The sequence below is a fragment of the Oryza glaberrima genome, chromosome 2 (assembly GCF_000147395.1).
Source record: "Oryza glaberrima chromosome 2, OglaRS2, whole genome shotgun sequence".
NCBI classification, from domain to species: Eukaryota; Viridiplantae; Streptophyta; class Magnoliopsida; order Poales; family Poaceae; genus Oryza; species Oryza glaberrima.
Window position 1 is genome coordinate 34,353,860 of NC_068327.1, and position 24,162 is coordinate 34,378,021.

At 44.2% G+C, this 24,162-nt stretch overlaps 4 protein-coding genes across 7 annotated transcripts; 1 reads left to right on the forward strand and 3 right to left on the reverse strand.

Annotated features, from left to right (window-relative positions):
- Positions 1–38: 38 nt before the first annotated feature.
- On the reverse strand, positions 39–6,306 carry LOC127763149 (protein ELC-like). 3 transcript variants are annotated; one of them, XM_052287771.1, is made up of 5 exons: positions 2,946–6,306; positions 2,637–2,727; positions 1,036–2,524; positions 363–844; positions 39–274 (listed from the first exon to the last, which is right to left on the reverse strand). In XM_052287771.1, exon 1 carries the CDS (start codon positions 6,158–6,160, stop codon positions 4,952–4,954), a length of 1,209 nt encoding a protein of 402 aa, XP_052143731.1. In that variant the 5' UTR covers positions 6,161–6,306; the 3' UTR covers positions 39–274; positions 363–844; positions 1,036–2,524; positions 2,637–2,727; positions 2,946–4,951. The 3 variants fall into 3 exon arrangements, with proteins under 3 accessions (XP_052143731.1, XP_052143730.1, XP_052143729.1); XM_052287770.1 differs by having other exon boundaries at positions 1,036–1,150; positions 2,410–2,524; positions 2,637–6,306; XM_052287769.1 differs by having other exon boundaries at positions 2,637–6,306.
- Positions 6,307–8,077: 1,771 nt separating this feature from the next.
- Positions 8,078–13,062, reverse strand: LOC127763892 (uncharacterized). Its single transcript, XM_052288694.1, has 7 exons — positions 12,706–13,062; positions 11,055–11,144; positions 10,683–10,763; positions 10,408–10,539; positions 9,057–9,275; positions 8,819–8,911; positions 8,078–8,582 (listed from the first exon to the last, which is right to left on the reverse strand). The coding sequence occupies exons 1-7, from the start codon at positions 12,937–12,939 to the stop codon at positions 8,421–8,423; spliced, it is 1,011 nt and encodes a 336-aa protein (XP_052144654.1). The 5' UTR covers positions 12,940–13,062; the 3' UTR covers positions 8,078–8,420.
- A 2,600-nt stretch (positions 13,063–15,662) lies between these two features.
- On the forward strand, positions 15,663–18,548 carry LOC127763834 (cation/H(+) antiporter 15-like). 2 transcript variants are annotated; one of them, XM_052288631.1, is made up of 2 exons: positions 15,663–15,746; positions 15,880–18,548. In XM_052288631.1, the coding sequence occupies exon 2, from the start codon at positions 15,945–15,947 to the stop codon at positions 18,207–18,209; it is 2,265 nt and encodes a 754-aa protein (XP_052144591.1). In that variant the 5' UTR covers positions 15,663–15,746; positions 15,880–15,944; the 3' UTR covers positions 18,210–18,548. The 2 variants fall into 2 exon arrangements, with proteins under 2 accessions (XP_052144591.1, XP_052144590.1); XM_052288630.1 differs by lacking the exon at positions 15,663–15,746 and having other exon boundaries at positions 15,806–18,548.
- Positions 18,549–21,175: 2,627 nt separating this feature from the next.
- On the reverse strand, positions 21,176–22,625 carry LOC127761669 (protein FD-like). The gene is made up of 3 exons (XM_052285994.1): positions 22,220–22,625; positions 21,984–22,061; positions 21,176–21,823 (listed from the first exon to the last, which is right to left on the reverse strand). The coding sequence occupies exons 1-3, from the start codon at positions 22,490–22,492 to the stop codon at positions 21,746–21,748; spliced, it is 429 nt and encodes a 142-aa protein (XP_052141954.1). The 5' UTR covers positions 22,493–22,625; the 3' UTR covers positions 21,176–21,745.
- Between the last annotated feature and the right edge of the window lie 1,537 nt (positions 22,626–24,162).

Consider the following 24,162-nt stretch of genomic DNA (forward strand, 5'->3'; position numbering starts at 1 on the left):
ATATTTACCCCCTAAAAATGATATTTAAATGCACTACAGCCATGTAAAATTTCTGTATTGATCATTTCTAATATGTGAATCAATAGTCAGTTCAAAATAGCTAGTTTGTATTTTGTAGTGAAACTTCATGACCCGCAGACTACGATTTTTGAGTCACAAGTGTGCAGGTTTCTTCTTCCATTGAGAACATTTTCTACTTAATAGTTGGCCAGTAGCAAATGTTGCTCCGTCGGTGAGTAAATAAGTTGGATTGCTGAAATTTCCCCCTTTTCTCCTGCAGTAGTGTTTCATGGACAGTGTTACATGATGAACCATTTCACAGAAGTCTACCGTAGCTTGTTGGAGGGTATCTGAATATTTACCTGCCCAACATACATATTCTTCGATCTGCTCGGAACAAAGATCCATTTATCATTTCTTGCCCTCTAGATGTGTCAAGGATTTTGCCGGCTGTTCTTATATATGGACCTGCGACTAGCAGTGCAGCCCTCTCCCCTGCTCGACGGCGGCGGCGTCGCTGGCGGAGGCACCTCGGGGCATGATGGCGGTGAGCAGCGAAGGAGCAACAACGCTGCTCGTCGCTTGAAGCGTTGATCCGGTGAGTTCCCCTTTTATTTTTAGCTCAGCGTCCTTGGTTCCTCCATCCTACCACCTTCTCGTTCCTTCATCGCCATGCCACGTATTGGAACGACGACCCCTCCGTTTTCGGAACAAAGTTCCGCTTCGTTCCCGTTCCTCGTTCCGGGACGAAATTCCCGGGACGAGGAACTCACCCACGTTCCACGTTCCCTGTGACTTAGGACCTGCCATCCTCAATCACAACCTCGAAGTCTTTTCTTTGTTGCTGCAGAAATGCAATTTTTACTTTATTAATCCTGAATATTCTGATTTGCAGCTTAGATAAATCCTGTAGATTTCCTTAGAGAAGTGCAGGCACTTAATGGACCAAGATATTTGATGCACTGGCTCAAAAACTTTCATGACTATATAAACCACTAAAGGTTCCTAACATAGTGACCGATGCAAAATAAATACCTTGTAAGAAATCCACAGAGATCTTCTAGTCATGCTCACACTCTTCTTTGTATTGAATTACAAAACGAACTTTTCAATATAATTATAGCTCCATAAATCAAGTCATTCTTTCAACCTACAAACAAGAGGAAAAGAAGCATTGCTTCGTCATTGATTCTTGCTCTTTTTTTTTCAAGGCCCCATTGGATAGTATGTGAACTGCAAACGTTTATATCGAACTCTAAATGTAGCAGGTATAACATTCAGAAATGAATATTTGGAAGTATGAAATAATCATCTCTAAAGGTAATGATAAAGTCTGAATAAAATCATGGATGTCGGGATAATGATTTCCGGTGTACAGACTGGGCTAAAGCACAGTCTGCTTAAGCATGCTCCAAGCCACTGGTTAGAATGCACCAGGCAAAAAAACCCCCAAAAAAATATATACTTCTTGGCATGCATAACCTCAACTGTAAATTCATACCTCGAACATGCAAACAAACACTATTGAATAAACATGTTACACAGAAAGAGATTAACTAATATTCTCAAATTCTTGGCTAGAATCCATCTGTGCCAATAAAGTTACAAAATAAAAGCTCTGCATTACTGACCATCACGCATTTTGACAAAAAAGGCCTTCCCATGCTGAACAAATGAATTTGGGAAATAATACCAAGGAATGCTAAACAAAGAAAATGGACCTGGACAATCTTTTTACTTACAAACATGGGTGGGAACATACTTTGAGCTGATCTGTTGGGGCGCTAGTGACATGTCTAATTGCTCACATCCAAAGAGTATGTTACTTTTATATCATCCAAGGAAAAGGGAAATTTCATTCTGCATCATAAGATTCTATCTACTAAACTTATGAACCAAAACAGCACAAGGTTCTACATGCATCCATGTAAACAGTCAGGCAATGGATGAATACGGGAAAAAATGCAGGGTGTAGACAAATATCGAGTTGTCAATTCATTCATATAATTAACTATGATGCAAGACATCAGATAGGTAGATAAAATAAGGTACACTTATCATCCTAAGCCAGATCTGCAGTGTAAATCAAGAGAAAATATGCATCACTAACACGTATTCAAAAGATGGGGCTACAGGGCCTAGCCTCTCAAGTACTCTCTATTTTGTTTCCCTGCAAAAGCTAGCCTGGACTAATCCAGGCCATTTCAACCTCCTCACAAATAAAATGGGATTAGAGGAATTTTTTTTTCTCTTCTGTTTTTTGGGTTTGCACTGAATCTTGTGGGGGTGCGTCAAAGTGCAATTTTACTGCACTAGTACAGGTGATAGTTTTTTTTTTAAAAAAAAGCCTGTAGTTGTGTTTTATCTTTCACCGGGCACATTGTGTTTTTGTATGAAAGGTGCTCTTACCTGAAAAAATATATGAAGGGTGATTAACTGTAATAGTATTTTGGAATTTCACAACACATAATGCTGGTGCTCGATATTGCAAATACCCGGCATAGTGAGCTGTATGCCATCTTACCTGAGAAGGAAAACCAGCAACAGTTAGGATAGATTGCCAATTCACCAGGAAATGAGAGAGAAGTATTGCTGAATGTAATCCCAGATCAACCTGACACAACTCACAAGCATACCTGCACTGCTGCACAACTGCACCAGCACAATAGCCTGAAAACAGCAATCCAACTGAAGATGATTGATGGTGATCTTCATAAATAACCCCAACTACATGGCATAAGAGTTCATCAAACATGCATGTGAAAATCCAATTTGGAGAAAAAAAACTCTACCATAGAATATTCTAGACACGCAATAGATCTGTGAAAGTCACCGCCCCGTGGTGATTGGCTACAAGAACATTTTTGTAGAGATAATGGAACAAGGACATGGAATGTGCTCTAATTGATTTATAAGCACCAAGACATTCGGAGTAAAAATCCAACCTTTGGGATAAAAATCCACCAAGATGTAATGATCATATGTCATCCTCGCCACAGCGTTGCTCCTAGTCGTCTTCACAATCAAGAGTCTTGGAAAAGGGAAGCTTCTGCCATCACCGCCGTTGCTTCCTTTCGTCAGCCACCTCCACCTCGTCGACCAGCTCCCACACCGCTCGTTGGACACCCTGCACCGCCGCTACGGCAGCGACGTTGGCCTGCTGTTCCTCCACCTGGGCTGTGTGTGAGCGCTGTTGTGTCCAAGGCAGAGGGCCGCCGAGAAGAGGGAGAGGAACAATGGGAAGGAGCAGGAGGAGATCGGCGCACGGGAGGATGTACGAGGTGAGGAGGACGCAGGCGGAGGAGATGTAGGGGCGGCCGTACCTGCCATACCGGCAGGGGCTGCTGCTCTACGGCTGCATCGGCCTCGGGTCCCGCGGCTATGGCACCGTCCACGGCCTCACTCGGGGGCTCAACATCACCACTGCCGCCTCCTCGAGTTCAACTTTTTTTTAATACCACACTAAATAACTCTAGGTTTTACTCAGACTATCTATACTAGAGCAAAAGGCATGCTCACTCGAATCTCATCGGAGCAACAGGGCAACATCAGTAACTTTTTGTCCTGTAATGGTTCAATGTAATTTTCTGCAATACATTTTAAAAATGTTTTTTACCTCAAGGACAAGCAGCATATGTAAACTCACACTCTAAATCTGCAAGAAACCCATTCTGTTTGGCTCTCCAAATGTGTTGAGATCAAACAGAACCAGAGTTAGCTCAAAATCTGGGCTGCGATTTGAACCATAAAAACCAACACCACCGACTAAGGATGGGCATGTTCAGGTTGTCCAGAAATTACAGAACATTACTCCATGATGTAAGCATTGCATCGTGCAGATCATCTAGTAATAAATAACCTACTCCCTCCGTCCCATAAAAAACCAACCTAGTACCAGATGTGACACATCCTAGTACTATGAATCTAGACATACAGCCCAGATTCGTAGTACTAGAATATGTCACATTCGGTCCAAAGTGTGCAGTGCCCTGTGCTCAGGGGAACCATATTTCCAAACTAGAACCAACTACTAAGCCAATTTATAAATATATTAATATTGATAAGAGTGGCCAGAAAGCCTATATGCAAACGTTTCTCTTGAACACGTAGGAGAGCTGCGTATAGGGAAGAAACCCCAAGTACACCCACACCCACACCCACACACCAAAAAAATTGTTGATTACATTCGCGCCTGACACCTACAAACACAATGACCACAAACAAACCTCTAAGCAAACTTGAGATACCTATATCACATTAGAGCATCCAACATTTACAACAGAGGTAGTTAGATTGCCTCTTCCATTGTCATAACATTTAAGCAAGCCAGAAATTACTAATTTTTAATTAGATTACTTAGTGCTTCCCAACTTTGAGTTCTAACAAATAGGCTAGGTTTCCACAGCTGGCAATGCAGTCATACAAAAGAAATATAACTGAACATTCTGAAAGTATCAGTAACTTCAGGTATATCAGCCTCCAATATCTGAATTACCACAATTCACTAGTGCAGGAAAGCCCATAGGTGCCAGTTCAGAAGGGCCTATTATTGCCTGTTCCGGCGCTGGCACCAATTAGTCGGCACCAATGGCAATGACTACAATTAGTAAGATGGGGAACACCCAGGCATCTGAAATTTTCTACCAAGGTCAAGATTTGTAATCTTTGATAAAAGTTTTGCGATGAAGATTGAGACATGGAGTTATCACAAAGAACAAAACTGAAGATATGTATTGAAGTACAGAAATCGTACACAAGATCCAGTGCAGCACTCCCAACTAAGGTTCTTATTTGACATGGGATCATCCATCCAATATCTAGTAAGTAACCCCCATCCACCCCAAAAAGGATGTGCAAAGAGCAAACGAACTTTACACTGTGACAGCTATAGTAGAGTTGGTAGACAAAGGCAATATCAAAGTAAGTATACTCAAGTTACCCCTCACCGTTCCTATGATGCATACTGTGGTGCCCGAGCAGCCATTCTAGCAACCTGAGCCTGTTGTTGTGCCTTGTTCACCTTGGTTGACAGGACGCGTTGGAAAAACTGCTCCCGTGCAAGCGCGCGCACGCTCCTGAGGTAGCCATCAAATGGCACAGAACCCTCCTGAATGGCCTTGTCAAGCGCATAAATGGTGTCCTCGAGTGCCAAATCCGCAGCAGTGCACTCAAGCATCTGCTTAGACAGTACATCTGCGGTCTCAATTGCCTCGTCCGCTTCAGTGTCGCCGGCAGCACCCTTGGCGTTCTCCATGACCCACGCCTCCATGAGGTCCGTGGCCATCATTACATCCTGCAGGCGGCGCTCAAGTGCCTCCTTCTCCTCCCCCATCTTGCGCACCCCATCAGAGACCACCTCCCCCCGGCTGCGCAGCGTAGCCTGCATGGCGAAGAGAGTGTCGACCTCAGCCTCGCGGACTGGGCGCAGCGTGGCGGCATCGGCATAGGCCATGTCAACGAGCTTAGCGATGGCATTGCGCTTGTAGACCTCAGCGGGGTCTTCGGTGGGTGGGGGGCGCGCGGCAAGCTGGGGCGAGGCAGGGAATCTGTAGGGGGATGGGGAGGGGGAGGAGGAGGAGGAGGGGTGGACGCGAGGGAGCGGGGTGGCAGGGATCGGCGGGGAAGGGGAAGGGGGTGGGGGATTGGGGCTCCTGGTAAAGAGGGGCGGGTCGAGGCCGAACAGGTGAGAGAGGGATCGGACGAGATCGACGAGGTTGGAGGAGGGGAAAACCCAAGAGCGGAGGTAAGGGGCGTTGGCGACGAGGCCGGAGCGGTCGACGAGGGGGTGGTGGGGCTTGATGACCATGTCGCGTGTTGGGGAGAGGAAGACGAGGGGCGGCGACCGCGGGTAGGGCTCCGGGAGCCAGAGGACAGCGGGGAGGTTGTAGGAGGCGCCGGCGTGGTGGATGGGGATGGTGCCGTCGGCCTGGAGGAGGTGGGCGGCGCGGCCGTCGTTGTGGGTGAAGAGGGCGGCCTTGGGGTGGAGCGAGGGGAAAGCGTCGGCGAGGGCGACGAGGTGGTTGCGGATCAGCCACTTCACGTCCTCCGCGTAGGGCAGGGCGGAGGGCCCGCGCTGGGAGAGCGCCGTGTTCAGGAACTGGTGCGCGTACTGCGCGCCGCTCGCCGGAGATGGGGACGGAGACGGCGGTGGAGGGGCCATCGGAGCCGGTCGCCGCCGCTAGGGTTCCTTCCACCACCACACCTTCTCTCTCTTTTCTTTTCTTTTCTTTTCCTTTTTTTTTTCTTTTCCTTGCCTCGCCGAGTCGCCGGTCGCCTCGGGTTGGTTTGTCCGCTTTTCTTTCCACTTTCCACCGCGTTGGCTTCTTCGGTTGGGCGGTGACTTGCTTCTGCATACTTTCTCTGTTCCCTTCGTTTCCAAGGAACCGACCCCTCTCGAATTTTTATTACTTTTTAACCTTTTATTAATATTATTTATTTTTAAAATAAATCCTCTCCAAAACTTATTTACAAATTTAAATCTTTTAATCACGCCATAGCAACAGGCTTGCTAGTGTTTTCTTGCCACTGACCAAAAGTTTATATTTGAAAATAAATTGTTGGATTATTTATTTTTTTAAATTAAATATTAAAAAGGCTTAAAAAACATCACCCCTCTCATCTTAAGTAGTAATAACAATTTACCGTATTTTTTAAAATATATGGGCACTAAAATTTGGAGAAATATATTATAATAAGTTGTATTAGTTGAAAGCTTTTTCCGCTAAACGTTATGGTACAGGGTCATATAAGGTCGTGCCGTGTGCAGAGAAGACAGACAATGAAATTGATTTTTATCCGGCCTAAATGTTCTAAAAGATTCTATGTAAATTTTGCTAGTCATCAATTTACCAAGACTCCTTAATTCGAGGCTTTCATAATCTCATCTCACACTTGCATAGCTGTGTGTTTTATACTATGAAGTATTCATATTGTTTAACACTTATGCATATAATTATTACGACGTTCTCAGAAAAAATATAATTATTACAAGGGTTGTTCATCGATTATTGTGTTGTTTGTTCCTTGCATTGCTAACTCGATGTTATATTGATTGCTTATACACGTAATATCTGATAAATTCAATCCGTTTTTAAATCGAATCTGCACCATTTCCAACATCCGAAATAATCCGCTCCAAATCCACGGTTTAAGATATGGTATGCCTACTATCCGTTCAAATCCGCTCCATTTTCACCCCTTAGGCTCTGAAGTGAAAATTTAAAAATTATGCATCTCTAAATATGTCGTCACTCCAAGTACATTCCTTGAGTGCGTCATATTGGCATATTAAATCTTTGCTCTTGCACTAAATTAGAAGCTTTTGGCACTATGATTCTATGAACACTTGTCTTTCTAAGAAAAATTCTCTCTCCAATTGAGCTGAAAATGGCATCTAGCATAGTACTCCAGATTTTATGCAAGTCGAGGAATATTGTTACGCTATGTTTCTAGACGAAACAAAATACCTATTATATTTTAATTAATTCCAATTATACAGAAGGTTCAGATAGACTAAGAAAAAAAAAGCTTCATTTCGTTGAAAAATCACATATTCATTTTCTTTGTATGAAGAAAAACATGATGACTCAAAGAAATTCCCTAGCACGAACTTTGTACCACGTGTATTACTTAGAACAACTAGGAAAGTAAGATAAGATAAGCAAGAATGAAAAAATATTTGTCGGAATAGCAGAATACAAAATTAAGAAATGCAAAAGTGAAGAAAAAAGAAGTGCCTATATTTAGAGATTTATCTATTTGGATGAGAAAAAAAATCATACTCTATCTATAGTATTAACAAATATGTATCCCAACCTATCTCGAGGTATTTGTATCAATACCTATTCAAAAGATCTTATCTATAGTAATAACGAATATGTATCCCAACCCGTTTCGAGGTATTTGTATCAATATCTATTCAAAAGAATTTTTTTTCCTGTGCAAGGAACACATTTTTTAAGGTGTCCATCAGCTATAACACGTTTTTACGATGTACGCTATCAAATTACACAAACTTATGTGTCATGTAGCAAACTTAGTCAAGATTCTAAACAAACTCACATCAGACTCAACTTGATTGGTGAACTAGACATACAACATGGGAGTACAATATGGTAATATGAGTTGCCTTGATTGTATTTTACCAACAATAGTCAGGTTGCAAAACTACAGCATCAGGTCCCGTTCTATTGTTTCTATGTATCTCGTCGTCTATACCTCCCCGAGAAATATATCAGAAATGGCTATGCCTAGCATCTCATCTTAGTTCCCAAAATGTGGATTGGTGTCTTTGCACAAATGCTGTAATCCATTCCACTCAAAATAATATGACCACGCAAATACAGTTATCTTGGCCGGCCAGTAACCCTAGATTTTGACTAATCATCACTTCCCCACTCTTACAGCCCCTTTCCTCCCTGCTATATGTTTTCTCCAGGTGGTAATTCCCCTATCTTTGGGGCAGCACCCAATACTCTTTCCATGTCAAACCGCACTTCAATATTGCGCATGCTGTAGCCAACAATCATCAACCAAAACATCAAGTTGGCTAGCTGATTAGCACTTGTTTCTGAAACTGTTGTCTGCACTCAAAACAAAACAAAACAAAGTGACTAACTTTAAGGTGCAGTAACATTCCAAACTTGGGGAACAATTTATAAAATGCTGCGATTTCCTATCAGAAAATGTTCTTGATCAGAATACTAAATGGAATGGAAGCAAACCTGAATGAGTGGCACAATTCAACAAAATGGAGGTATGCATGGTTCTGAACAAAATCAATTAACATGAACACAGAAAGAAGTAAATAAACACTCACCTTCATCTGTGCAGGATCTGAGACAGCCAAAAGGCGCGTTATGAATGCATTCATAGCAAAAACAACATCCTCGCCGGCACTACTTGCCAGCTCCTACAATGTTTCAGAATAGTAGATGAATTATCACGCATGTAAACCAACCAAAAAGATTGATCATCCTAACATAAAGTCAGTATTAACTATATATATTCTGATTCTTAGGATGGATGCAGCAGAGGGTAATGGGATCAAGATATACCTTCAGATTTTGAGGTTCTAGAGTTTTTAGATATTCCAAGAGTTCATTACTTCCTTGAGATGATTTTCTAGCAACTTGACGGCTGAGTTCATCAATTTCTGCTTCAAGCAATTCTATATATTTTACTGCATCAATTTTCTCAGGACCAGTAGTCTTGTTCCATCGGATAACTTCTCCAGTAACCTTTTTCTGGGTTCCAGGAGCATAATCTGCAGAATCCTACAAATGCCAGCATGCATATTAAACAACCTCATCTTTGCTTTTTTTATAGTATTTACTATTTGTGCGAAGTAGGGAAGCTACACCACATTGTAATGTACTGTTAAGAACACTTGCAGAAAAATGATCAAAACACCAGGAGCACAAAATGTTGACCGACTTCATTCTGAAAGCTATGACAATAAAGTAAACAAATCTAAATACACAAGTCAATAACCTCTAGCACTAATCTCTTTACAATGTCAAACAGCAATGAGCAAATATGACAATGCAAAGTACTGGTTAGAAAACAATACCAAATGTGGCTGACCAGTGACACAAGCCAGTGAATTATGTGGCACACTGAGGTGCCCTGGCAGGAGAGAGACGTGAGACATTTTACAATTAGTGTTAGTGACAACATTTATGTTATGCATGGATGTGTGCTCCTCAATCAATCTAACATCCAAAATGAATATTGCATCTTTCATCGCTCCTACTCAAAACCTAATTAAACACTAGGATGCCAAAACAGTAGCTGGAAACCACCAATAGTTACAATAGCTGAGTTGGTTTTCTTATAGAAAGACAAATTTTAGTTTTCCATGTTAGATAAAGCTGTGAACTCCTCAGGTAATGATCACTCATCAACAAGCTTTCCTATGAATAAAATAACTCTTCAACCAATAGAAACACTCTAAAGATCAGATTAATTTCAGTCCTCTTTACTTTGAATCCGGGAAGCATCATTGCTACATACTTATCAAGTTATCATTGATTGATGCTTCCTAACCTTACTTTCTAGGGATACACTACTTGGACCTCTCTTTATGGAGGTTTAAACCATGCACAGCAACAGCGAGTAAATGCTGCCATGCAAAATAAGACAAAATAAAATATTTGCAGTTTTAATAATGTAAAGTTACTACCAGCAAAAACTTGACTTTATCCACTCATAGATTTGGTTGTGTGAATTAATGTAAGTTGCACATAGTGTTAACCTTTCAAAAGACAAACAAATGATCAAAAAATGAGTTTTCATAATCAACTATAGATTACTAAGCAGATATATACATGTCAACATGGCAACAATTTAATCATATGTCCCTGTAAGGAATATATGTCCACAACTCAGCATTGGTGCAAAAAGTACATTTTCTTCTTTTGGTTCTGGAAGGGCAATCTGCTCCAAACTCTGTTGCAATTCCAGACGATACTGCGCATTCCTGAACATGTATCCGGTCATCAGAACACTGTACATAAGCTGAGCTAGATTTTCAGCAACCTGTGTCGATGAAAAAGGTAAAGAAACATGTCACAATTTCATGGCTCAAGTGTACAAATGAATTGTGCTAATAATTAGTAGTATGACATAATGCCATACAAGAAAAACCGGCGTCAAGACCTGAACATATGATATCCCATTACCGTTGTCACAGTTACAGCGAAAAATTGAGGTGGCAGAGTCCCAATCATATTAGTCACCGTTTGGCGCATGGCATCAACAACCTTTTCAGAAAAAAAAATGGACAGAGGGAAATGTCATCATATCAAAGTATTTCAAGAAATCATCAGCATACCACCCTATATATCTAGGGTTGGAAGTGGGTCAATACATAAGTACCCATTGCCTCTAGTTCAACCAAATCATCTAAAAATGAACTTTGATGTTGTGTTTTAGTTCATCTGGTTGAACTATAGTGGGTCAATTGGTACCCATGGATTGACCCAGTCCCATCCTTATGAATTATCCAAAACACAGTTTGTGGAAACTTAGGAGGGAAGTAAGATGATAAAAACCTGTGGCGGAGCTCTTTTTATGAAGAGCTCCATAAACTCTGGCTGGACATTTTTAACGTATTCCAGGAGTATGTCCCTCCGGTTCTTTGGCTGTAAGAATGAAAAAAATACATAGCCATAGCTTTAAAATAGATTGTTGTCAGAATATTATAGCCATAGCTTTAAAATATGGATTGTTGTCAGAATAATATTATAGCTAAATTAGCAAGGAGATATTAGTATAGCTTATTTTCGTTGGTGCCAAACATGATAATAGACAATGGATTAATTGAGAACCAAAGACATGTGGACGAAAGGGTGTTCATGCATATATTTCCATCGATACAACTACAAACAGAGTCTAGTCCAACTAGCATGATGGTTCTGCTTCTAATGAACTCCTGCATGGCAGCTTGACACTCAAAAAAACAGGTCACAGAAGTACAGAACAGTATTTTGACTTTTGAGAATCTCTGTGCACACTCTGCAGGGATGAAAAGGAAACTACTCTACAGCAATGGATGTAGAAGTAGAGGTGCTAGAACTTTCTGCTCTGAGCGATAAGTCTATCAAAGATTGTCAAGAGATCCTTGCTAATTTTCTTGAATATAAGGTTCTGCCAGAACTTTCTGCCCTGAGCTATAAGGCTATCAACAATTGTCAAGCAATCCTTGCTAATTTTCTTACATATAGGACCTTCAAGTTGTTTTGTGTAGGAACAGATCAACAAAGGCAAGATATCATAAAAGCCCTCAACTCAACATGTTTTGTGGAGAGTGAACAATCCATTGACTACCAGCTGCCCTAGCAACAGACAACAGTCGCTCGTGCAGTATTAGACAGATCATTGATGCCATGGATCAGTGAGAGTTAACAATATTTCATCAACTTATATATTATTAACAAGTGGCCCACTAATGGAGAAAAAATGTGAGCATGATGAGTCATACATATGATATATCTATTCATTGCACAGTGTAATTCAGATGAAACCGACTGATAGAATTGCAGTTGGTGGTGTATCATTTATATATGTATATATACATGGTGTCTTGGTATAGGATCAACCTCCATGTCCTGTTACCATTCCCAAATGTTCTGCAAGATAATCTCAATGTTTTGTAAGCCTGATTTGTTTAGTTCATCTGCCTATAGTTCAGATCTCAGGGTAATTAAATTATATTGCCTCATCATGTGACCTATGCAGTGCTTGACTACTTGTGTCTTATTCTGGATCTCATAATGTATAAAATGCTCAGGACATCATAACTATCTCTGCTTCTCCGACATATTCTCAGGTAGTCGACTTGGAGTTGAGGGCTAGTGCAAATTATTTTTGTGCAAACCATTACAAGTTTATGTGGAGAACGCATACCATGTGATTGATGCAAAATTAACACAAGAAACTTCTCCAAATTATGCGGTGCATGTTATTTGTTAGTAAATTGAAATTATCTCTCCTGTTCTATCATGGCATGCATCCAACCAGCCTGTGAGAATGCAGACGGTAGCAGGCAGGCGAAAGAAAAGGAGTAACCAATCCATCTATCTATCCATTAAGACAGAGAAGGAACAGTAATTGGGGAGAACAGGAGAGGGATTAGGGAACAGTAGTAGTAAGTCAAGGGGATTAAGATTTAAGAGAGAGGGAAGGGTTGGTTGTTTGCCGTACCAATTTGGTGTCGGCACCATTGGCTGCCTTGCCCTCTCCGTCCTCACCAGATCCAGATCCAGGGGCAGCGCCGTTGGGCCCCTGCGAATCGGCGGCTGCGCGCGCGAGGCGGAGGCCGACGAAGCGGCTGCGGCACGAGGGGAAAGAGACGAGCAGTTGTGATGCTCGACGGGTTTGCGGCCGTGGCGCCGGCGAGTGGGTACCCCTAGAGGTAAGCAAGAGGGAGGGAGACATGGCGTGGCGATCGCCGCGGCGGCGGCGGCGGCGGCGACGGCGGCGAGGCTTTGCCCTTGTGCTTTTGCTGCTGCGCCCCGCAAATGTGGATAACAAACACCGGCAGCGTTCAGATCCACGGTGTCTGTGTCCCTCTTCAACGGCCACGATCTGTCTCGTTTTCGGGGTCCTTTTAATCTCAAGGCCTCACATTATCTCCTATTTCAACTTTTTTTTAACTAGCAATGATGCCCGTGCGTTGCAACGGGTGAAGATAATTTTAATCATGTATATTGGTAGGAAAAAATATAAAGGAATCATAATCATAATCATAATAAAATATAAAATTGCAGTCACCTTTGTTAAAAAGATAAAAATATATAATTAATTTTCCGTTAATTCCATTAGCTAAAAATAATATAATATGAAGTAGGAAAAGTTATTCTCAAATTTTAGCAATTTTCAAAAAGCTTAAATAGAGCAAACTAATTATGTAAATAAAAATAAATTTAATCACCCAAATAAAACAATTAGACCTGTAATTGACAATCTGTTGCCAGCTTGTTTAAACATGAGCCTGCAGGTGCGTGCGGCATATATCTCTCACTCGTACTTGTATGTCATGGTCCCTTTTTTTTACATAGAAAAAAATATCCGTGCGTTGCAACGTGTAAATTAAAATTATAACAAATATAAAAATATTACATGATTAAGGTTTAGTTTTACATGATATGAGCTCTATAAGAAAATATATTCATAATGAAATAAAAAAAGTCCAGCTGAAGGGACTTAAAGTGACCTTATTCCATACAGAGCGTACACGTGGTCCATGAGATGGCCCAATAGTGTGGGCGGCCTAGGAATAGAATCGGGAGGAACAACTTAAGCTACCTAAAGTGAACTTATTCCGTGTGGGCAGCCTGGGATTGGCGTTCGATGTGACGCGGGAGAAGCCGGAACCGTTTGATCTGATAGACGGTCCTGATTGACCTCGACCTATATAAAAGTTCAACAGCCCAAACCCTAACCCTAAAATCATTTCCCCTCCCCCCGCTCTCTATCTCTCAAAACAACGTGGCTGCGCCCTGGCATACCGACATCCCTGTGACGGTGGTGGCGGTTCGGCAACGACAACGAAACCCTCCCCTTCCGGCGTCGGCGTTTTCTTAGTGTTCTTGAATCTGATCTTGTATTCTTGTAGTAGTGTTTTCTCTATGATTTATGTCCAAATTTGATGTGGTCTCTCATTATTTTTTTCTTTCTTTTCTTTTTTTTTGCCACCGGAGAGGGATTGAAGTGGGATCGATCGCACGTGCGATGGAAATATTTTTTTTGATGAACGAAAACTATAACCCGAAAGCCATACAAATTTTTTAGTTAGGTATTTATAGATAGATTGAATTGGACTTCTCTTTTTTTTTCATTTTTTCTCCCTTTTTTTGTTACTACGAACATCGGAAACGTCTTTAATTTTTTTTTACCGCGTCACATATAATCGGATTCGATTTTTTTTTCGCTCAATTTCTTTTTCACGCTTTTTTCACGGACGGACGACGGAAACACATTTAGTTTTTTAAGAAGCAGAGAAGAGATAGAGACAGAGATAGAGAAACGGAAAACCTTTTTTCCCAACTTTCTTTTTTTGGAATCGGACAGAAAAAATGTTCACTTGTTTTTTTGGGATGGACGACGGGATTTTTTTTAATCGGACAGAAATCTTTTTTTGCACTATTATTTTTCTTTTTTTACGGTAGACGGAAACCCTTTTATCGCACTTTTTTTTATCGGACAGAACAAAATTTTCGCACTTTTTTCGCGCTTGATTTTTTTCCATAAAGAAATCTCTTTTCTTTTTTTTTACGGAATTTCCAAGGGAGTCGGAAGTTTTTTTTAATGGGAGTCGGACTTCTTTTTTTGGTTTTTTTCTCATCGTTTCTTTTTGTTTTCATGGACGACGGAAACGGGTTTTACTTTTTAAGTATATATAAGTATATATAATATATAGTAGATAGTAGACTTAGAAAAGTACCCGTGATTGCAACAATTAAAGACGACAGGGAAATTAAGTATTATGTCTCTCTAATCCTATTTTAATGAAAAAGTTGAAGGAATCCCTTTAATAACATTTCATGAAACGAACAACGTAAAGGTAACGAAAGTTTTCGATGAAAAAAAATTTCCTATCCTTCCCATGAGTTAGAGGGTTTCATAGGTAAAATTCATTAGGACCCTTGATATCTTATTTCTGCATAGTCGATTACAACTGTGTATCTTAACTTGAGCACCAGTAAACCTACAGTCACGTACACAATTATGTTGGCTATAGTGAATCCTAGATTGGGTTGACGAAAGGGATGGAAGCTAGGAATGCAATTTAAAGGGATTAAGCGAAACGGCATATTTGCAAATGAAAAGTAATTTATCAATAAAACTTTTAGATACGTGTTATTAGCGTTCTAAAAGTAAAGACTGAAAAATAAAATTCGAAAAAAAACCCCTCAAATTTAGCTTCAAATTTAAAGTTGATAATTCAAATTTTGACTGATAAATATAAACATAAGCGTGATCATTCGATAGGCAGGCTATATATAGGATAGCCCGCTATAGGTAGGTAGGTAGGTAGCGTGCTGATCGATCGGTCCGGCGGGCCGGCGACGAGCATGGCAGGTGACGGTGCCAAGTGCTCCGACGAGGTGAACGACGGCACCTACTTCATGGCCGGCGTGATGGCCGTGACCGGCCTCATGGCGACCGTCCTGGCGCTCTCCGGCATCTTCCATTGCGCGCTTCGACGCGTTGGGCAGCCAAGCATAATCTCGCACATCCTGGTATATATATATATATGCATGCGGATTGGATTGGATTGGATTGGATTGATAATTAAATTTCCAGCAGAGAGAGAGAGAGAGAGATCGAGATGGAAGCTATATATATATATATATGAGATTGCGAGCATGGCAGTGCAGGCCGGCGTGGTGGTCGGGCCGACGGTGCTCGGCCGCGCCGTGGACCTGCGTCCTCTGGGCATGCAGGACGCCGGCAGCGCGCTCAGCGACACCATCTACTTCGTCCGCATCATCTTCATGTTCTTCATCGGCCTGGAGATGGACCTCCGGTACCTCCGCCACCACCTGCGCCGCTCCCTCGCCATCGCCTGCGGCGGCTCGGGGCTCTGCCTCCTGCTCGCCGCCCTCGCGGGGCCCTTCTTCTACGGCCTCCTCCACCCCGGCCAGGGCCCCTTCAAGCCCGAGAAGCTCTACGCCTCCACCGCGCTCTTCATGCTCGTCCTCACCACCACCGCCTCCCCGGTCCTCATCCGCATCGTCACCGAGCTCAAGCTCACCGGCTCCGAGGCCGGCCAGCTCGCCATCGGCGCCGCCTTCGCCAACGACATGGCTAGCCTCTCCGTCTTCAGCATCATGGTCGTCGGCACCACCGCCTACGGCCCCGACGGCCAGCCCACCCCATCCTTCCCGGACATGTCCATCGTCATGTCCATGGCCTTCACGGCGTGCCTGGCGGTGCTCGCGGCCGCCAGGGCCGCCAGGCTGCTCAACAGGCTCAAGCGCGGCCGCCGCTACGTCAGCAAGTACGAGCTCTGCGCCATTCTCCTGCTCATCATCGCCCTCTCGCTGCTCGAGCAGGTGTTCGGCTACAGCGCCTCCATGACCGCCTTCCTCATCGGCCTCGCCATGCCGCGCGACGGGCCCACGGCGCGCACGCTCGTCGACCGCCTCACCTACCCCGTGCACCAGCTCGTCATGCCGCTCTGCTTCGGGGCCATCGGCGCAAGGCTCGACTTCGCCGCCGTCGGCAGCTTCACAGCCATGCAGTTCGCCGTCGCCGTCGCCTTCACGACGCTGCTCGGCGCAGTCGGGAAGGTGGGCGGCACGGTGCTCGCGGGCCGCATGCTGGGCATCTCGGCGAGGGAGTCGCTGGTGCTGGGCTTCCTGCTCAACGTCAAGGGCTACTGTGACATCCTCGCCATCAACTTCGGCAACCAGGCCGGCATCTGGGGCCAGACGGCGCAGGTGGTGCTGCTCCTCTCCTCCATCCTCAACACCTTCATGGCAGGCCCGGCTGCCGCGGCCATCGTCCGACAGCAGCGCGCCGCCTCCCGATACCGGTCGCGCTGCCTTCAGGACCTCAAGGTCGACCACGAGCTCCGCGTGCTGGTCTGCGTCCACGGCGCCGGGGGCGTCCACACCATGCTGACGCTCGCGGAGCTCTCCAAGGGCACCGCGCCGCTGGCCGTCTACCTCCTCCACCTGGTGGAGCTTATGGCCGCGCGCAAGTACGCCATCACCCATCTGTACCATGACGCCGACGCCGACGACGACGAGTGGGGTTATGCCCGCGAGATCGAGCAGGTGGCCGCGGCGGTGAACACCTTCACCTACGACGCCGGCGTGCCGGTGCGGCAGATGACCGCCATCTCCAGCCTGGGGTCCATGGACGCAGACGTGCGCAACGGCGTGGAGGACTCGCGCGCGTCGCTGGTGATCGTGCCCTTCCACAAGGAGCAGCGGTACGACGGGCGCATGGTGTGCCGGCGAGAGGGGAGGCGGCAGCTGAACCAGCGGATCCTGCAGCGCTTGCCCTGCACTGTCGGGGTCCTGGTGGAACGGCGCCTCGGCGGGGGCGGCGACAAGGGCGCGGAAGACGTGGTGAAGAACCAGGTGGTGGCGGTGTTCCTGGGCGGGCCGGACGACAGGGAGGCGGTAGCGTACGCGACGCGGCTGGCGGCGCACCCGTGGGTGAGCGTGACGGTGGTGAGATTCCTTCCAGCGCGACAGGATGATATTACCATTGGCATTGATGAACAATTATTAGCCACCACCAAGAGCCATGGCGGTGAGGGCGCCATGGAGGTGGCGGTGGAGGACGACGAGGCGATGGCGGATGAGGAGTTCATGGCGGACGTGTACGCGAGGCTGGTGTTGGCGGGACAGGTGGAGTACACGGAGAGGTACGTGAGCAACGGCGCGGAGATGGTGAATTCGTTAAGCGCCATGGTGGGGACGTACTCGCTGTTCGTGGTGGGGAAGGGCGGCGGCGGCTCGGCGGCGGCGGCCATGACGAGCGGCATGGGAGGGCTACTGGAGGACGAGTGTCCGGAGCTGGGCCCCGTCGGGGAGGTGCTGGCCTCCGACGACTTCACGGCCTGCGGCTCCGTGCTGGTGCTTCAGCAGCACAGCGCGCATGTGCATCACAGGATGAGGAGGTGGAATCCCAACATTCACATCACCACCACACCCTCGTCGTCCGATCATCATAGCCACCCACCCTAGCTATATACTACTTCATCTCCGACGACAACATCATCCATGGCGCCATGCATAGAACAAATTAATTAAGAGGAGTACGTGTGGCACGCAATGGCTAGCTGGTTGGACTGGATCGGCCTAGCTAGAACGGGGCCGGGTTGACATTGCACCGATCGATCGATCGATGATCTGCATCTAATTGCCATGGGAAATTCAGTTGGTTTTAGGGTAAAAATCATATGCACCCGTGTCACGCATATACGCCATGACCCCATGTGTGGGGATAGATGAGTGAGTATATGTACCGATCGAAATAAACAGACTCGATTTTGAGGTTGGAATGTTTTTTTTAATAAAGTACGTGGGCAGTCTGTGTTATCCATGTCTCCCAACTCACGAAATAGTAGTATATCTTTAGCGTCCCTAAACGGCTAAACTTATCTTGGATGCCATCGCTGATTCAAACCGACCCTGATCCGCCCCCTGCATCAACCTGGCATGCTATATATGGTGGATCCCCATCAGACTTGGTCCTGACATACAAGTCCCATGAAAAGAATGGGACGAATATTCTTCGTCTACGGATATCTAAATTTTAACCCTGATCTGCGGCGTGTCATGGTGGATCCCCATTTGATTTGATCATGACATGCGAGTCCCATGCAAGGGTAGGGCCCACATATTGGTCTTTGTTGCTCGAGAAGGTTAGATGGCGTGTGAGCTAGCTAAAAGAGGCTGACAGCATAGGCAAGAATCCTAATTCGCACACACGAGCGAGCGAGGAAGTGGCACCCGTTTTCCGACCGTATCACAACAAGCCATGCGTGAGGGGGGTTAGGGTTAGGGTGAGGTGGGGTAAAGGAGAGGGTGGTATTGGGGAGGGAGAAGTGGGGGATCGGGTCCAGAGGGATGGCTTGGGAGACGGCGGACCGGCGGTGGGTGGCAAACAAGGGTGGGCGATGAGGCGGCGGCGGCGCCACGAAGCCGCAAGGTCAGTAGCGGGCAGTGGGCTGATCATGGTGACGGAGGCAAAGCGAGGTGAAGGGGAGGGGGAGGAGGCCGGCCAGGTACGGTCACCCTGGTCTGTTGACTCCTTTTGGCGCCGGCGAGGCCGGGGGCAGCGGCACAGTGGGGTAGGGTGGTGGAGACTGAAGAAAGAGCTAACCTGGCCGAAGGGAGGAGGAAGGGGACTCGCCGAAGGGGCGTTGTTGGTAGGTCTTGCTAGCATCGTAGCCCGCTCCACTCTTATGTTGTCCCCAACGGAGTAAGAAATAAGGGTTTGCTAGAGGGAGGAGGAGGGGTTCGCCGATGCAAGGAACTTGGCCGTTGGTGTCGTCACCACTCCATCCACGAACTGCCATGGAGGGGCCGAGGAAAAGATATAAATGAGAGAGAAAATAGAGGGGTGGAGACAGATAAGGGTGGGGGGAGCCCCTGCGCACGACTTGGCCTCCCGGCACGAGCTCGCGAGATAGGAATCCCCTAGCATATGAGCTGGAAGAGGCTGCTATCTTCTCACCAGCGTGCCTCGCCACCACCATTGTTTCCTTGTCACACCAGAGGTGAGAGAGAAGTAAAGGTAGGCACATTTTCGTCCATGGGCATATGGTATTTTAGTACATAACACTGTTTGAGAATTGCATTTTAGTGAATCCCATTTATAAGATGGTGTTTTATCAAAGCGCACTTTTAACGATGGCATAATCTCACAGCTTCATAAAAGACGGTTAAAATTTTCAACGTGTATTTATACTGTGAATTCCATAATCTTAACTACAAGTTTGTTATATTTGCAGTAATAATTTTAAATTATACTAATATAAATCTCAAATCCTACATTGTAGTTTTCTCATATGGTCAAGAAAATCACATTTTTTAAGCAAAGACACAAAAAAGATAGCACGCGGAGAATCAAACTACACGGATTATTCTAACCGCAAACCTCCCAATCCGAAAAGCATGGCAAACTAATCGCAAATCAGCCTGTTAAATCACCATCTAAAAAACGATTAAAGAAAAATGTGGCACCATACTACATCCGTTTTTTAATAAATGACGCCGTTAACTTTTTCTCACATGTTTAACCATTCATCTTATTCAAAAAATTTACGTAATTACAATTTATTTTGTTATGAGTTATTTTATCACTCATAGTACTTTAAGTGTGATTTATATATTATACATTTGCATAAAATTTTTTGATAAGATGAATGGTCAAACATGTGAGAAAAAGTCAACGGCGTCATCTATTAAAAAACAGAGGGAGTATATCGGAAAGGCGGCGCGGTCCCCCTCTCGCCACGTGGTTTCCTTTTTCAGCACCATATTATTTTCCTATTTTAATAAATTTATACACCTAAAATTTGTACAACTCAAATTTACACATATAAAGTTTAGAGACCCAAAGTTTATAAGTTAAAAGTTTATATATCCGATTTAAATTTGAATTTGAATTCAAATATTCTTTATATATAGTATTTCTATGTATAAATGTTTCTCAACTTTTTTTAAATTTTTATGGTATACTATAGCAGAAAGAGAAGGAGGGGAGGAGGAAGGGAGAGATCCGTGCGTATAAGGGGCAGGGGCATGTAGCCACACCCGTCATATATATGTATAGCAAAACTGTTCTCCTCCACATGACATCATATATAATCTTCCTCCCAGAAGCAGCGCACCGTTATTGAGCAACATGTTGCTACACCCTTTCTCCACCGTACTTCTCCCGTCCCAAAACGTCCAAAAAAAACAAACGTATGTATAATGAATGACGAATCTAGACAGACTCCTATCTATATTCATTGTACGTAAGAGTTGAGATCAATGAAACCGACGATGATGCGCAGATAATTTATTTTTTATGAAAAAAACACTTACGATCTATTCTTAACTACTCCATAGAAAGAAGGGATATGCACGAACACGAAGGCAAGGCATGCGTTGGATGGATGGCCAAACACATGATCACCGCGTACCCAAGAAAGTGATCAGTAATTCATTGGTGAAGTGCATGCAAAACTGAATTTATAGGCAACACACAAGTGCAGGCGTGCATGAAACTATACTCATTACGTCCCATAAAAAGTCAACCTAGTAACGGATATGATATATTCTAATACTACGAATCTGAACATACATATGTCCAGATTCATAGTACTAGAATATGTCACATTCTGTTATAGATTCGTTTTTTTATGGAACGGATGGAGCAATTGATAGCAGCTAATCCGAGTCTCATACAATTTATATTAATTTGGGTCTTGCAGCAAGCAAGCAAACAAGGGTATGCAAAAGTTAGCCGGTGACACAAACAATTAAGCATGCATGTATGCATCCATGTGTAGCGGATGATCGACACAGTAACAAAATAGAGTACTTACGTACTACCGGAATGCATGGAAAGCCAAGCCGGCGGATCAGAGTGAGTTGTTGTTACTTGCTAGAGACTCTTGCTGGAGCTGGACAGCCAACCCAATTAAATAATGGTCCCCAATCCAATGGCTGCCCGCTACCTTGCCTATGCTTAATTAATTAAAGGCTTATAAGCTGCTGCGTTCTGCTCAAGTGGATGAGCTTCTTCGGTGGGAACTCTGCTTGTTGGTAGGCTGCTGGATCAGAGCAGCCATCTCCGTCTTAAGCTGCATAGGATATAGTGCATTATTATTACAATATACCTGTAGTAAAATCAAAGGATTCTATGCACATACATATATATACATAAAAGATGGATTGGAAATGTAGAGTGATGAATCGACTTATTAGTAATAAAAGTATTAGGGAAGGGAATACGAAGTTAACTTGTTTGCAGTGCCTCTTGAGCTTGAGATTCTCATTCACCAGCCGGCGAACTTCCTTCTCCAGCTCCTGCACATACGCCTATACATCCATCCGCGCACATAATTAAGCTCATGCAATTAGCTAACTAGTACTAGTGTGGAACCAAATACTACTCCATCTATCCATCCGAGAGATTAATTAATAGAGTAGCTAGTACTATACTAGATAGTATGAGGAAATGGATTAGAGGTTCTTACCCTCTTCCTTGCCCTGGAGCGCAGCGCCGACTCCCTGTTCTTCATCATCCGGATGGTCTTGCGCTCCTCCTCTTCCTCGTCGCCGCCGCCGCCACCGCCACCGCCTATGCCCACCTGCAGCAGCAGATCCAGCTCCTCGGCGCCGCCCACGCCGAGGGATAGATGGGGAGCACCATCGGCGGCGCTGGTACCGGCGCTGGAGATGGAAAGGAAGGAGCTGCAGCTGCTCAGGCTTAGCTGCGGGCTGCCCACGCCGCCCAGCTGCTCCGCCATGCCTAACCTATTATTATGCCTCTCTTTTCTTTTTCTTCTTTTAGCTAAGCTAAAGCTAGTGTGTGAGTCTAGTAGACTCTAGACTATTCCTCCTCCTCCTTTGGTACTCCAACGCAACAGCAGCAGCAGTAGTAGTTATTCCGGTTGGCTTGCTGGATGGATGACGATGGTGCCAATAATAAGGTGGACTTTACGTACTGGAGCAGTTCTTACCTGCCTTATTGCTTATAAGATTCGGAGCCTTCCTTACCAAGTACAATAATAGGCTATAAGCCAACTATAAACTTATGTGGAGTAAAAAGAATTTGAAAAACTAAAAGGGTTGTTGGCTCATGCAAGAGCTAGCTATTCACATACTTTAAGATAAATACATTAAATTAAATACATATGTGAGAGATAGAAAGAGGAGGAGAACTAAAAAAGATAACCTTATAGCTTATTTACTGTACATGTTAACTCTAATATAAACTATAAGCCAACTTGGCTCTTAAAACAAACAAATATCTTCGTACATATTTATATTCTATACTAGATTTATTTATTTTAAAATTAAGAGTAAGCAAACAATAACGCTACGTTTTCGTTAACACCAGCATCTGCTCGTCTTTTCATTTATACTTATTCTTATCAGCTAAAATTTAAATTTTTAACATTAAATTTAAAGCTGATTTTAGGGTTTTTTCATCGTAGTTTATTTTTCACTCTTTCCTTTTAGATAGTTAAGAACACGTATATAAAAGTTTTATTCACGAATTATTTTTCATTTGTAAATATGGCGTTTCGCTTTTTTTTCTCCAATATACCAAACGATGGGGCTGCATGCTTTCTAAATGGTACAATTTTTAACAAAAATTTGTATGCTCGATTAATCTATGCTAATAGCTTGTATTGTTTTACGTGTTGCTAATATGCCAAATCAAAACTTACCTTACGACCCCAAACCTTCAGGTCAAAGTAAAATCCATTAGCGCCCAGAGGCAGAGCAAAGAGATTCGGAGATAGAAGAGAGTGGGACCACTTCGAAGTCAACGGGTTAAACATAGTGCGAGTTAGACAGATCCCACATCTCAAACGTATAAAGAAGTCCCTTCTCTTAGACTCCAAAGGCACGAACTACGGCTATGACCTATGAGCTAGGGGGCATCCACCTGTAGTACACCAAACTCTTTCATTGTCTTGAAGCAATCTATATTACTTTAGCTGAAGATTGATTTGGTGGGTGTGCAGACTATGAACCGTGCGGTTCGGGTGAGAGTAGCTGATGCTGGTGAATCGAAGACGGATCATAGCAGTGGAGTGGAGGTTCTATGGCAGAAGCCCCATATTTATGAAGAAAAACAAGTTCTAACCGCATTCTAGGAGTTGCCACGAGTGATTCCCTTCAAAACAGGTGTGGAAAGGTCATTAGAGGCTCCTCTGGAGGCCATACAAGAAGGATCCTTAATTCATTGCAAGGCATTCTCCAATCCCCATTCACACTCTCCTTATTCATACATCAGTTCAGCTACAACAAAGAAGATATCCTCCCATACAATGGAAAGGAGTCGTCGATAGGCACACTACCTTCTCCAAGGCGGTGCACCCATCTCTTCGAGAAAGAAGAACAAGAAAAACAAGAGTAGTATTTCTCCCCGAAGGGAACAAGATAGGTGCCATCAAACAACGAGGGG

What these genes read in the sequence shown, in the direction of transcription:
- LOC127763892 (XM_052288694.1), bottom strand. Translation starts at nt 12,939, where the DNA reads ATGTCTCCCTCCCTCTTGCTTACCTCTAGGGGTACCCACTCGCCGGCG. An exon ending in TCGCTGTAACTGTGACAACG is followed by an intron (nt 10,540 to 10,682) that starts GTAATGGGATAT and finishes TCATCGACACAG; the next exon opens with GTTGCTGAAAATCTAGCTCA. An exon ending in CAGAACCAAAAGAAGAAAAT is followed by an intron (nt 9,276 to 10,407) that starts GTACTTTTTGCA and finishes TGGCATTTGTAG; the next exon opens with GATTCTGCAGATTATGCTCC.
- LOC127761669 (XM_052285994.1), bottom strand. Translation starts at nt 22,492, where the DNA reads ATGGCGGAGCAGCTGGGCGGCGTGGGCAGCCCGCAGCTAAGCCTGAGC. An exon ending in GCTCCAGGGCAAGGAAGAGG is followed by an intron (nt 22,062 to 22,219) that starts GTAAGAACCTCT and finishes ATGGATGTATAG; the next exon opens with GCGTATGTGCAGGAGCTGGA. An exon ending in TCAAGAGGCACTGCAAACAA is followed by an intron (nt 21,824 to 21,983) that starts GTTAACTTCGTA and finishes TATCCTATGCAG; the next exon opens with CTTAAGACGGAGATGGCTGC.
- LOC127763149 (XM_052287771.1), bottom strand. Translation starts at nt 6,160, where the DNA reads ATGGCCCCTCCACCGCCGTCTCCGTCCCCATCTCCGGCGAGCGGCGCG.
- LOC127763834 (XM_052288630.1), top strand. Translation starts at nt 15,873, where the DNA reads ATGGCAGTGCAGGCCGGCGTGGTGGTCGGGCCGACGGTGCTCGGCCGC.